The sequence below is a fragment of the Antedon mediterranea genome, chromosome 4, assembly GCF_964355755.1.
Source record: "Antedon mediterranea chromosome 4, ecAntMedi1.1, whole genome shotgun sequence".
NCBI lineage: Eukaryota > Metazoa > Echinodermata > Crinoidea > Comatulida > Antedonidae > Antedon > Antedon mediterranea.
Window position 1 is genome coordinate 27,619,518 of NC_092673.1, and position 13,324 is coordinate 27,632,841.

The following is a 13,324-nucleotide window of genomic DNA, read 5'->3' on the forward strand; positions in this document are numbered from 1 at the left end:
ATGTTAGAATAACATGTATTATTTTGTGAAATTTCCTGGTACAAAAAATAACTATTACCGTACCGTATCTATTAGCATATCCGTCTAGTTAAATTTACACACAACACAAATAGGTTAAGCTTCCAAGTTTATTCAGAGTATCCATATTTAACAATACAAAATATTTATTTCTACTGATACTGTACAAGCAATGCTAAAAACTACTAAAGCTTAATAATAAACTACATTGTGGCCTCTTGGGGGCTACCACTCATATGACATCGCTGTATGAAAGGAAAAAATTATATTATGTAAAACGATCAAAGTAAGAATGTTCATTGTTCTCCTATTAAAGGCACTAAGGGCATGCCATAAATACGCTCGTTTGGATTAAGTTTTTGTTGCTAAATTCATCGTTTATAACATAAATTCGGATGATTTTTGCTATAAAATTTGGGTTTTCATAATTAATTAACCATTATCTATTATCGTTTGGTAGGTATTTGCAACATTCTGAGTTCCTTTTGTTTCCGTTTTGGTGTTTATATAGGAGACCATCCATACCCTTCGCGAGCGTGTACTAACGCCTCAAATTGCTTAGCTTGGGTAGTCCCCGGAACTCCACCCCAAACTCCTCTTTTACTTTCGCAAAAATGCTCTTATTTATTATCTGTGATTCTTTTCTATTCCCTGCCATCCTTCCCCGTACTTTCTCTCCCCCGTACTTTCTCTCCCCCCACAACTGAATAACATATCTTGTGATTTCATTCATCCACATACATGTTCACTTCTTCGTTCGACTGTCAAAACCACGAGGAAAACACACATCGTATGCGACGGTATCTGACCCGGGGTCACAACTGTCAATCAAATAACCGTTATTTCGTGTTGCAGCTAAGAATTGCTCAGCGATAACCGGTTAAACGGCGTTCTAACAACGATTTAAATTGGTGTTTTTAACCGGTTATTTTGCGCTGCCTTTTAACCGGTTACCACAAATGTGTCCTGTTTCTGCTGCCAAGAAAATGGAGTTAATTTATTCACACTGATTTTAATTTATTCACACCGATTTTAACCGGTTATTTTCTATGCAGCAGAAACAGGCCCTGGGCCAGTGTGTTGTCACAGGAGCCAGTAAATCAAATGGTTGTTATTAAGTATATCGGTAAGGATGTAAGTGACATCCGTTAGGTAAGTTGTGGAATTTGGGGGCAAAATAATTCCCCAGAATTATACCAGCCAAATGAGCGAATAAAATGAGTAGAAGCCCCCAAAGACAGTATTTTAGTTATAATAATGTATATTATTTTATTGTTGCTATTGTGGATGAGAACGGAGACATAGAGGGTATTGGTGGAAGATGCGCCCAGATAATTGGATGAAGATCCAATGGGAGATAAGCGCTCCCCTAGTTGAACATGTGTATTTGGATGAAGATCCATTTTTTTTTTTTTTTTACATGAAGCAACAGCAGGGAGGCCAAGATAATAGGATGAAGATCCAATGGGAGGAAAAGCACTACCCTAGCCGAACATGTGTATTAGGAGATCCACTTTTTTTTTTTTACAACATGAAGCAGTGGCAGGGAGGTCTTTGAGAATTGGATGAAGATCCAATGGGAAGGTAAGCGCTCCCCTAGTTGAACATGTGTATTTTTATTGCTTTTTTTTTGAAGCAGCAGCAGGGAGGCCTGAATGAAGCAGTGGAAATGAGCAAGTGGTGTGAGAGAGGTGAGGAGGAAGGAACGGGACGTTCTCACATGTCATTTTGAGCTTCTTTAACTACTTCTAGATTTGTTCTGATGTACCTAATATAGCAGTTGGATGTCCAACGACCCATTGTTTTAATAACATGATCCTCCACTCCTGCAGCCGCAGCTGATGTTGCCGCCCCTATTCTAAACGAATGTCCGTGAAAATGTTGGTAATGACCACAAATTGTAGTATATCATGAAGCCAGGATAAGAAAGTTACTCGTGATAAGGGCTCCGTACTAGATTCGTTCTCTAGAAAAAGTGGCGCTAGTGGAGATGCCCCTTGTCTTAACCTAATAGCGATGTAGTTAGACATCGTTCGAACGGGACTTAAATTATCGTTTTCGGAAATAGGTATTTCTACCCCTGTTCTAAATGGGCCGGTTTTAGATGCCTTTAAACGAAGTAAAAAACATTTTGACTCGGGCTTTAATGTAACATCATTAATTTGTAGGTATGCACCTGACCCTCTTATACTTGTAAATTAAAAACCCATAGAAAGCTAATTTAAAAATACATTGTAACATAATATCTATGAAAGGTGTAATTATTGTCCTACCAGCAGAAAGTATGGCGCACATATCGCTCAGGATTGCTGACGTTATCGGGGCGCGTTTTGCCTTACAGGTGTTTTGCGACTTCTTAATCCCTCGTAACACATAGTGGAGTCTGTTTTCCCCCACTGTAACATCTCGTAAACCTGCTTTAATATAGTGGAAACGTATTCCCGCCAGATACAAGTTAATTGTTTCAAATTTCAGATCTAGCGCTTTTTGGCAGTGGGTAACAAAGTATATAAGTTGGTCCTCGTCAATTAGCGGAAGTGTTGCTTTCTTTACTGGTACGCCTGACATGGTCAAGAATGTTAGGAAACACCGCAATGCAGATTTATATACTCTCTTCGTAGAATAAGAAATAGAGTTGTCCCATAACTGTTCAACTTGTAGTTTCAATTCATTAGAAGCTCTGAATGGTGTACGCATGGTGTCGGAAGAGCATTGGCTGTTGGTACAAGCCGTCGAAATTTCTGCATCTGGTGGCGAGAAAGAGCATCAGCTATAACGTTATGTTTCCCTGCAATATGAGTAGCGCATATATGATAATTATGGATAGCAGAATGATATGTTAGTTTCCTCATCAATTTCATAATATCAGGTATTCTGGACCTACCCTTGGAGACAATTTCAACCGTGGCCATATTATCGCAAAAGAACATTATTCGTTTCCTAGACCAATTATTACCCCATAATACACATGCCATGACGATGGGATAAAGTTCAAAGAACGCCATGGACGTCTTGTCCGTAAGGTATATTTGTGGGAAATTTCCCTGAAACCATTCGTTCCGATATATACCACCAAACGATGTGCGTGTTGCATCGGTGTACAGCGAAATGTCATTAGCAATTGTTATGTTATCATTTAAAAAGAAAGATACACCATTCCAGTGTTTTAAAAACAGGGACCACATCGCTAAATCGGCCCTACAATCTTTGTTGATACGTATATGATGGTGTAGTTTCTTGACTGTAGTTGACAGGCTGATTAAGTGCGATACAAATGAACGGCCAGGGTGTATGACCCTACAAGCAAAATTTAGATGCCCCAAGAGACTCAGTAATTCTCTTTTTGTACAGGAGGCACGCTTACTGAATTCCGTTGTAATATTTTGAATTCTAGCTATTTTTTCTGTTGGTAGTCTCGCTTCCATGTTAATCGAGTCGAGGTATATACCAAGGTATTCTAACGACGTAGAAGGTCCTTCTGTTTTCTTTTCTGATAGCGGAATACCAAGGGTTTTAAACATATCCAGAAAACGTATTTTGGTTGACTGTGCGTTTGCCGTCGGAGATTCAATTACAAGAAAATCGTCCAGAAGATGAAGAATATTATGAATGTTATAAACATTGGAAGCTATCCAACAAACTGCTTGGGATAGTGTGTCAAATATTTTTGGACTTGAACGACAGCCAAAAACATGTTGTTTAAAAAAGTAATAATTGTTCGTTCCATTTAATTCCATGGTAGTATCTGAGTCCGGGGTGGATGGGTATTATTTTGAATGCGTCGGTTATATCTGTTTTTATCAATAATGCTCCACGACCCTGATTTTTAATAATTCTAATAGCGTCGTCTATTTTGACGTATTGTAGTGAATACTGCTCTTTATCTATAAGTTCGTTCAAGCTCGGGTTGTTAATATCATCGTGCGGAGCGGACAAGTCAACGATTAGTCTCTTTTTGTTTGAATATTTGCCTTCTGCGATGCCAATAGGGTTTATGCGATATTGATTGTATGGAATAACGTTGTATTATATGGGCCTAATAAATATCCCTTGGTAACTTCTGTTTTTATCAATTCGGCAACCGTATCGGGTTGCCTTGTAGCCGATTTTAAGTTCTTACATTCAATCGATTGCTCTGGAAGTGATTTGATACCTGTAGAAAAACCATGTACCAACCCGTCTAACAAATAGTTCTTTAGATACGTGTATGGACACAGTGCCATATGCTTATGTAGCTGTTCAATATTTATAGGGGTGGTTATTGTTGTATCGTAGTTAGCTGTTTCGTTTAACGTTGTGCAGTGGCCCCTATCATTTGAGGCCCCTGTCCGTTTTTTGACCACCTGCACGCTGACTGTGAGTGGCCGCCTTAACATAACAAGCAAATGTGAGCTAAATTGCAGTTTGTCTTTACACACCCTCTATCACCCGTTATAATTGTTGCAGATTTCTCTGCCTTGATGAAAGACGCGTCGTCGACCATACCAGTCGTTGTCTGCGTTAGGGATGGTCGTATTCCTAGTAGCTTTCTTAGGTAAGTTTTCGGATATATCGCAGAAGGCTGTACTGTGTAGTGTGCTGCTGCAATAGTTGCATGTGTTAGGGCGACTATTGGCAAAAATGTTACAGAAAAGCGTGTTGTTTCGTATGGACCAGTCGACAAGGACATTGTTGTATCTCAAATGTGAAGCCGCAATTAAGCTAAATTGTTTGTGATATTCATAAAAACCATTTCCAGGGTATCGAGAAGCCATGTCTACAATGTCCCTTTCGTATTTGTCGAGCTCCTCTCTCCGCTGGGGGTGGGCAGTGCATATGATATGTTTATAAATCCGAAAGGCTTGGATAAATTCTCCAATATTAAGGGATTTTGCCAATCGTGGATCGTGTTTGAACAAATTAAGTTCATCTTTATTGTCTCGGGGCGAAGCATTGAATGAAGGAATTAATAGAGAAGCAAGATTAATGTTCCTACCTGATACTATTTGTTGGCGGATTGCAGGTGATATAGTTTCCACCATGGGCAGTGATTCCGCAGCGTATCCAAACCTGGTCCGTATGTGTGTTCCTCTTTGTGAGGATTCTTCAACAACAGTTGCCGACGTACTAGGCCGTTCGAATGCCTCGACTACTGAATGGCTCCAGTGTGATGTCCTCACTTGTCGGTGCTCTAGAGCTAGTGGCAGTATTATTGATTAGTGAAGGACTACCAACTGCCGGCTGTTGTTGAGAGCTCAGCGAACTCACTTTTTGTGTCAATGATGCCACATTTTGTTGCAGATTTTGAACTGTTGTTGACAACTTAGAAACTAAGTCTATCAGTACCCTGTTTGTAGGATTTCTACTCTCGGCAGCTTGAGGTTCAAGTGCTGGCCGAGCAATAGCGGCTTCATTGAATAAGCGCAACAACTGTGCTTTTGTGGCCTTAGATGAGTGTCCAATTCCAAGTTTCTTAAGTTCACCTTTTAGTTTCGCTACTGACCAATTATCATACGGCGCTGAGCGTTTGCTTCTTGTTGGAGCCATTTTAATAATATCAGTAAAATTAATGAAACTGCCGTTGAAGAATAATAAATGAAATTGTGTCTCGAATAAATTGATTACAGATTCGCTTGAAATGTACTGAAATACGCACAGTAAACAAAATGATACAATAAACCGTTGTATAAATACTCCAAGTAAGATGAACGTTTGGATGAAGGTTGAACGATTCCTATTATGGAACAAAGGCTATGATATGGACAATTAATAGTACTGAGATTCAAAGTAATATATCCACAAAGTATCCAAAGATTGAAAAGTTTGTACTACTATCGAACGGCTAATTTAACAATGAAGTGTGCTAGTATGCATCTTAGTAAACAACTGAAAACACACTGAATTCCCATTGGTTGCCAATTAGAAATTAGCCTATCCTACATTTTTTTGGTTCCACTATTAGATATACCCGTTGGTCTATAGAAATACATTGTCAATTACTGTGGTTGGAACTTTGATAAAGGGTCTCCCTTGACTAACATTCCGTTTTAATTACCTGTAAAAACAATATACCATTCATCCTAACACTTCTATTACTCTGAAATCTACCCACATTTATATACCATATCCTTAGTTAAAAGAAAGTACTTGTGCTGTGTATAAACTATAATTTATTACTTTAAATTTCCTGAAAAAAAATATTTTTGTTTTTTTACGTAAATAAATTAATGTTATTACATTTCGTCTGGAAAATCGTCACGAGCGAAAGTAAACAAAGATTTCAAACTACGAGTATGCATTATGCATATCCTAATTAGGATTGTTTACAACTCGTCGCGGTTGAGAAGGTGTTTTCACAATATCGCGAGGAAGTTTATGATTATGCATACAGAGTAACCAAAATAAGCGCGTTGCATTATGAGATATGTTTTGATCGAAAACTTTGACTGAAAGTCAAAGTTATTTTTTTTTCAAAAAAACGTCTGTACTTCAGTTAAATTTCTTTTTTCGACTAATTTTTGGTGAAAGTTAATAACTATTATGATACTTCAAATTGACCCACTTTTTTTCGAAATATTAAAAAATGTTTTTTTAGTCAAATGGACAATACATCTTTAATATTTTAATTGTTTGATTAATAGAAAACCGTTACATACAGTCTGTTAAGGAGACACTTTTCCATGATATGAACTAGGGGAAGTAAATAAACTATACGGAGTGTAGAAACCACATATCCACACGAAGCGCGTACGTACGTGCGCAGTGTAAGGTTAATAGGCTAGGCTAGTTCAGGACAATAATATATACAACGGTACAATAATTGAAACACGATAACATACAGTAACACGTAGTAAAATATGTAAAGTTAAAACGCTAAATATCAAAATGTAATAGTGCTAATAATTAGGACAACTAATTATTATCGTAAAACTTGTATTAAAACTCGCAATGGTTTGCTCATAAAAATGTCGATGTCTTCTCGTTGAAAACTTGACGCAGAGAGAGAGAGATCGCTCGTTGCGCGTTCACTATATTTACAACAGCAATTTGCATAACTTTACGCGTTGAGCGTACACACGCAAATATGTGTGTGAAGTTCCTACATAGCTCCCCCCTAGCTCTTTGCCGCTAGGTGAGAGCGATAGAAAAAATAAGTTCATAAAGTTAGTAAAAAGTATTCAGGTACAGTAATGCTCATTGAATTTTTGTGGCCAATGTACGTGTCGTCCAGAGCGAGTTTGGCGGGGTGGCGACGGTGCGATTGCAATGTGCGTCTCTGTCGTATGATGTTGCTGCCTGACTAGGTCCGTAGAATTAGTTTGATCCGTATCTAAGTAAGCCGGTTTCAGTCTATCGAGACTTACTGTGTCCTGTTTTCCTGCAAGTTGTACAACGAAAAATTTGTCGCTCCTGCTAACAACTTTAAACGGGCCATTGTAAGGGCACTGTAGAGGCTTGCGGACTTTATCACAGCGAATGAAAACGTGTGTACACTTAGCTAAATCTGTATGTACGTGTACCTTACGAGAATTGTGTCGCGTCGGTGTTGGACGTATGTTTTGCATAATGCGCTGCAGTCGATGAATATAGTTACTAGGGTCCAAGTCAGCATTAGTGGAAGAAGGCGTAACAAACTGCCCTGGCAAACGTAACGTGGTGCCGAAAACTAATTCTGCTGACGATAGCCCCAAGTCTTCCTTGACCACCGTGCGAAGACCAAGAAGTACTAGCGGTAAAGCATCTGACCATAGCTGAGGGTCGTCGAGGGCCTTAAGCGAACCTTTGAGTTGGCGATGGAACCTTTCTACTAATCCATTGGCTATTGGGTGGTATGATGTAGTGTGTATGCGTTTCGTACCCAGTAAGTTCACTAGCGCATTAAACAGCGATGATTCAAACTGGCTGCCACGATCGGTAGTAATGGTCGATGGTGCCCCAAACATGGACACCCATTTACAAACGAAAGCTTTAGCGACGGTTGCTGCCGAAATATCGGGAATAGGTATGGCCTCTGCCCATCTCGTAAAACGGTCAATGCATGTCAATAGGTAGCTGTTGCCATCAGACGGTCGAAGCAGACCAACAAGGTCGATGTGGACATGATCGAAACGCGCGTCTGGTGTGGCAAAAGTTCCCAACGGTGTAATAGTGTGGCGATGTACTTTTGCCTTTTGACACTGCACTGAACACAACACTTCGCCCAGTTACGTACGTCTCGATTCATGCTCGGCCAAACGTATCGAGTACTCACTAACTTCAATGTAGCCCTAATTCCAGGATGCGATAGTGAATGTAACGAATCGAAAACGTACGTCCCTGCGCAACTCCTTAGGGACGAAAGGTCGAGGAGTGCCCGTACTTATGTCACATACGATAGTTCCATCACTGGTGGCTATTGGTGCGTCATGCAAATCAAAAGTCAATTCCTGCAAATGACGAAGTAACTCCTCATCATTCTTCTGCTGCTCGGCCATGACTGTGAAGTCAATGACATCTGACGACTTCGCAGTAAGGACAGGTGTGTTAAAGGTGTTTTGATTGATGCGAGATAATGCGTCTGCAACTTCGTTTTGCGAACCCTTAACGTGTCGGACATCGGTGGTAAATTGTGAGATGTAATCTAGGTGACGAATCTCTCGAGGTGAGTAGCGGTCCGAGCTTGCTTTCAGTGCAAATGTGAGCGGTTTGTGGTCTGTGAGGATGAAAAATTCCCTTGCTTCAAGCAAATGACGAAAATGTCGGATAGCAAGGTAAGCGGCTAACAGTTCTCGTCCGAATGTGCTGTACCTTGTTTCAGCTGGATTCATTCTGCGCGAGAAGAATGCGATAGGATGCCAGACGTCTTTTACCATCTGTTGTAGCACACCACCAACCGCAAAGTTAGATGCATCAACCATTAAACATAATGTGGCGGATGAATCGGGATGTTCCAGATAAGTTGCCTCTGCAAGTGCTACCTTAACAGCCTCAAAAGCCGTAATCGCCGTCGGTGGTAATGTAATTGATTTTCGAGGTTTACCTGCCAGTAAATCAGTCAACGGATGAACTATATCTGAACATTGAGGAATAAAACGCCTGTAGAAGTTGATTAATCCTAAGAATTCACGCAGTTTACGGACTGTGTCGGGTACAGGAAATGTTTCGATAGCTTCTATCTTGGAACGTAGTGGTCGGATACCCATGTCGTCGATATGATGTCCCAGAAATGTCAAAGACGAAACTCCCCATTCACATTTGACAGGATTAACTACAATACCAAATTCTTCAAGACGGTCGAACAACAACTTGAGGTGAATTTCGTGTTCTTGTTCATCATTGCTGGCTATGAGAAGATCGTCGATGTATGCGTATACAAAATCCAAACCACGTAAAACTTTATCGATGAACCGCTGGAATGTCTGTGCTGCGTTTCTAAGTCTAAACGGCATTCTTAAAAATTCGAACATCCCAAATGGTGTCGTTATTGCGGTTTTCGGCACATCTTCTGGTGCAACAGGTATCTGGTGATAGGCTCGTACCAGGTCAATCTTAGAGAAAACTTTCTTTCCCTGAAAGCGTAGCTGTGAAATCGTGAATATGAGGGATTGGATATCTATCCGGAACTGTAGCATTATTGAGGGCTCTGTAGTCTCCACATGGTCTCCAATCACCTTCTGTTTGCTTCGCAACCATGTGAAGCGGCGAAGACCAGCAACTTTTTGACGGTTGAATAATGCCCAGCTGAAGCATATGGTCGAACTCAGCTCGTGCGATTTTGAGTTTCTGTGGAGCCAATCTCCGAGGTCGGGCAGCGATCGATGGACCTTTGGTAGTTATACGATGAGTGACATCATGCTTTAGTTTGGCCTCTTTGAAACTCGGACGTGTAATTTTGGGACTAAGCGAGCAGAGCTTAGATGCAGTACCTTGCATACTTAAATTAGTAGTAGAATCAATTAACTTGCGGTGTTTAACATCGACTAACAAACCAAAATGTTGCAGAAAGTCTGCGCCGACAATTGCTGAGGGAACATCGGCTATAGTAAACACCCATCTGCATGTCCGTCTAAAACCAAAATCAAGTGTTAAAGATCGTTCACCATAGGTGTTGATTTGAGAGTTTGTTAACGGCTTGCAAAACAAAATCACTTTGTCGCTGTTGACGGTCTTGTTTTGTTGCAGGAAGGACGCTAATCTCGGCTCCCGTATCTACTAAAAACTTTAGTCCAGTATCTCTATCATAAATGTGAAATAAGCGACTATCAGAAACGGTGCCGGACGAATTCGTCGCAGTTATTCGCCGGCTTTGGAGTTTTCCGAAGTTGGGAAACTGCATGGCGACCTGCACCTACGTGCTGCCTTGCCAAACCGGGTGTGATACCAGCACTGCTCTGAGTCATTTTCATTGGTTTGTGTTCGTTTAGCGCTGGAAGAACGGTTCCGATTTCGGCTTCTGCTCCTGCTCTTATCCCGATGTTGATCGTTTGCCAAGGATGATACCATTGCAGTCAACTTGTTAATTTCAGCTCGTAGCGTTTGAATTTCGTTTCGGTCGGCGTTAGCACTTGTCGGGTTAGAGATTGCGGCTACTCTGGGTTGGCTGGGAGAAACCTCTAAAATTCTGTCGGCTAATTCCGCTATCTGAGCGACGGTAACGTTTCCGCCTGTTGCGGCTAAAATCAGTTGCACGTTATTGGGCAATCGCTGAATGAACAACTGTTTCAAGATCGAATCCTCTAATGTGCGGCTGCCTAACAACTGATACATTTTGCGCAATAGTTGTGTTGGTTTTCTGTCACCCAATTCCTCCGTAGTGAGCAGTTGGTGCAACCGTTTCTTTTCCGAATCGGAGGTCCGCTTAATTAACTCTTTCTTTAACTTGCTGTATGGACCCTCAGCAGGAGGAGCTAAGAGCAGATCACGTACCTCCTGGACGATCGAAGGCTGTAACGACGCCACGATATAGGCAAATTTCGTAGCTTCCGTGGTAATATTGCGAGTTGCGAACTGCGCTTCCACTTGGGCAAACCATATCGCGGGATCGTTAGCCCAAAATGGTGGTAGCTTGAGGGTAAATGCCGCTAAAGGTAATGCGCGTTGCGTGGCGACTGGTTCCCCAGCATTACCTCCCGCTTGATCCACAGCAACTGCTGCTTCGGCTGGAGGAGGATCTTCCATTTTCGCCTCAAAAAATTAATAATTGTTTTAGGCCTACCTTATAATTAAAAGTAAACTGTGTTTTGTAACAGAAATGTTTTCAAAAATAGTTGTACGTAGTACTATATATATAGTACGATCAATGCTGTTTGCTGCCTCGTATACAGGATAGGCTTAGATAGGCCGAGTATCGCTAATAATAGCCTACAAATGTTACATACAAGAAGTACAGCCTACAGATGAATACTCCACTAGTCCATACGAATCACGTCGGGGTCACCACTTTAGGAAATAAGTAATTCGGTCTTTACTTACCCTATTTAGAATACGGTATGGAGTATTGTAGCAGTCAAACGATGTCCAAAGCTGGAAGTATCCTAGGCTCGAAGTAAATAAACTATACGGAGTGTAGAAACCACATATCCACACGAAGCGCGTACGTACGTGCGCAGTGTAAGAATAGGCTAGGCTAGTTCAGGACAATAATATATACAACGGTACAATAATTGAAACACGATAACATACAGTAACACGTAGTAAAATATGTAAAGTTAAAACGCTAAATATCAAAATGTAATAGTGCTAATAATTAGGACAACTAATTATTATCGTAAAACTTGTATTAAAACTCGCAATGGTTTGCTCATAAAAATGTCGATGTCTTCTCGTTGAAAACTTGACGCAGAGAGAGAGAGATCGCTCGTTGCGCGTTCACTATATTTACAACAGCAATTTGCATAACTTTACGCGTTGAGCGTACACACGCAAATATGTGTGTGAAGTTCCTACAGAGGTTTCGCAACCTTACGAATACGATAACGAAAACGGATACGTCACACATTTGTGAAACTTTTGAGCTGATCCCCATTTCATAGTCGTAAGCGTATTCGTGTTGACGAATATCACCAGTCATCATATTCGTAACTACAAAACGAGTATAGTTTTTGATCTATTTTGCACATTTTGCATTTGAATCAGGAATGATTCATGATTATAATATAATTATAGATTTATTGAAAGTAGGCTAATTTACTAAAGTAATTTACTAAAATGCCAAGTCAATTTATTTGATAAATAGCAGTTTTTAAAGTCCTCACTCGCTTTGATGTTAGGCAGCCAAGCACCAAGCAACACGTACCACTCTGCACCTGCGCTTCGCTCAAATTTACCGCAGTTATATTTTGGACGGCGCCCTCAATATTTCGTTGCCATCCGAAACAGATTTTTTTATGGCTTACGAAAAACGAATACGTGTGCGTGACGTATCCGTTGTCGTTATCGTAGGTTGCGAAACCTCTCTATTAAGTGGTTAAATTCAACCAAAAACCCATTGGCTGGCATTGTTGCTTGAAATTAAATGTTTTTGTTGGTAAATACATTTTTTTTTATTCAATTTTTAATCAAAGTGAATATATATTAGGTGACATTGAAATGGTTTATTCAACATAAAAAATTGTAAGAATTACTGTATATTTATTTATAGGCCTATATATTATTTTATTACACATTTATAATATCAATTATTGTATAATTATTATATAAATAAGAATGATTAGGAAGGGTTAGTGCTTCCCGAAAGCTCTGCAATTTGTTTCTGACTGTTTTGCCTTATCATTTTGATTTCGCTTTTTGGTGTTTTTATTTTCCCAAATAAGATCCGCCAAGAGTGTTGTCATTTTCGCATTTTGATTTATATAAAAATAACATTTACAAATACACTCTTAATTTTCGTTTTCAATCGTTCTCAATATTGTTCATTTTTATCGTTTACAAAAATAATACATGAATTAAAAATGTATGTATTAGCATAATAGGAGTATATAAAATTGCACAATATACTCGTTGTTTTACTTTTGACCCCTGAATTTCACAATACCTTAAACAGAACACAAAGTTGAATACCCTTATATATTTTAAATATGTATAGGAATTCTAAATCGAAAGATTGTATTGTATAATAATGGTACCAGCAATTTATATCTACATTACCAATTTACATCTATCAATAGGACTTCACAGCATGTTTGCGAGGCGTTTGTGGAATTAAATCAGTTGGCACTACATATCGTACCGCGCACTGATGTAGCACCCGATATTCTCTTCACTGTATCTCAACACTCTCGCATAGCATTTTCTGTCCAGTATCATGTCAAATTCTGCAATACATTGGCACATCTGGTATCTGTAATAT

General features: G+C 39.8%; 2 protein-coding genes across 2 annotated transcripts; both read right to left on the minus strand.

Annotated features, from left to right (window-relative positions):
* Window positions 1-2,681: 2,681 nt before the first annotated feature.
* LOC140047749 (uncharacterized) lies at window positions 2,682-3,755 on the minus strand. The gene has a single exon (XM_072092784.1). It carries the CDS (start codon window positions 3,753-3,755, stop codon window positions 2,682-2,684), a length of 1,074 nt encoding a protein of 357 aa, XP_071948885.1.
* A 6,422-nt stretch (window positions 3,756-10,177) lies between these two features.
* Window positions 10,178-11,255, minus strand: LOC140047108 (uncharacterized). Its single transcript, XM_072091927.1, has one exon. It carries the CDS (start codon window positions 11,152-11,154, stop codon window positions 10,270-10,272), a length of 885 nt encoding a protein of 294 aa, XP_071948028.1. The 5' UTR covers window positions 11,155-11,255; the 3' UTR covers window positions 10,178-10,269.
* Window positions 11,256-13,324: the final 2,069 nt, after the last annotated feature.

Bases quoted from the DNA above. Each gene is read 5' to 3' on its own strand.
- LOC140047749 (XM_072092784.1), bottom strand. From the start codon at position 3,755: ATGGAATTAAATGGAACGAACAATTATTACTTTTTTAAACAACATGTT.
- LOC140047108 (XM_072091927.1), bottom strand. From the start codon at position 11,154: ATGGAAGATCCTCCTCCAGCCGAAGCAGCAGTTGCTGTGGATCAAGCG.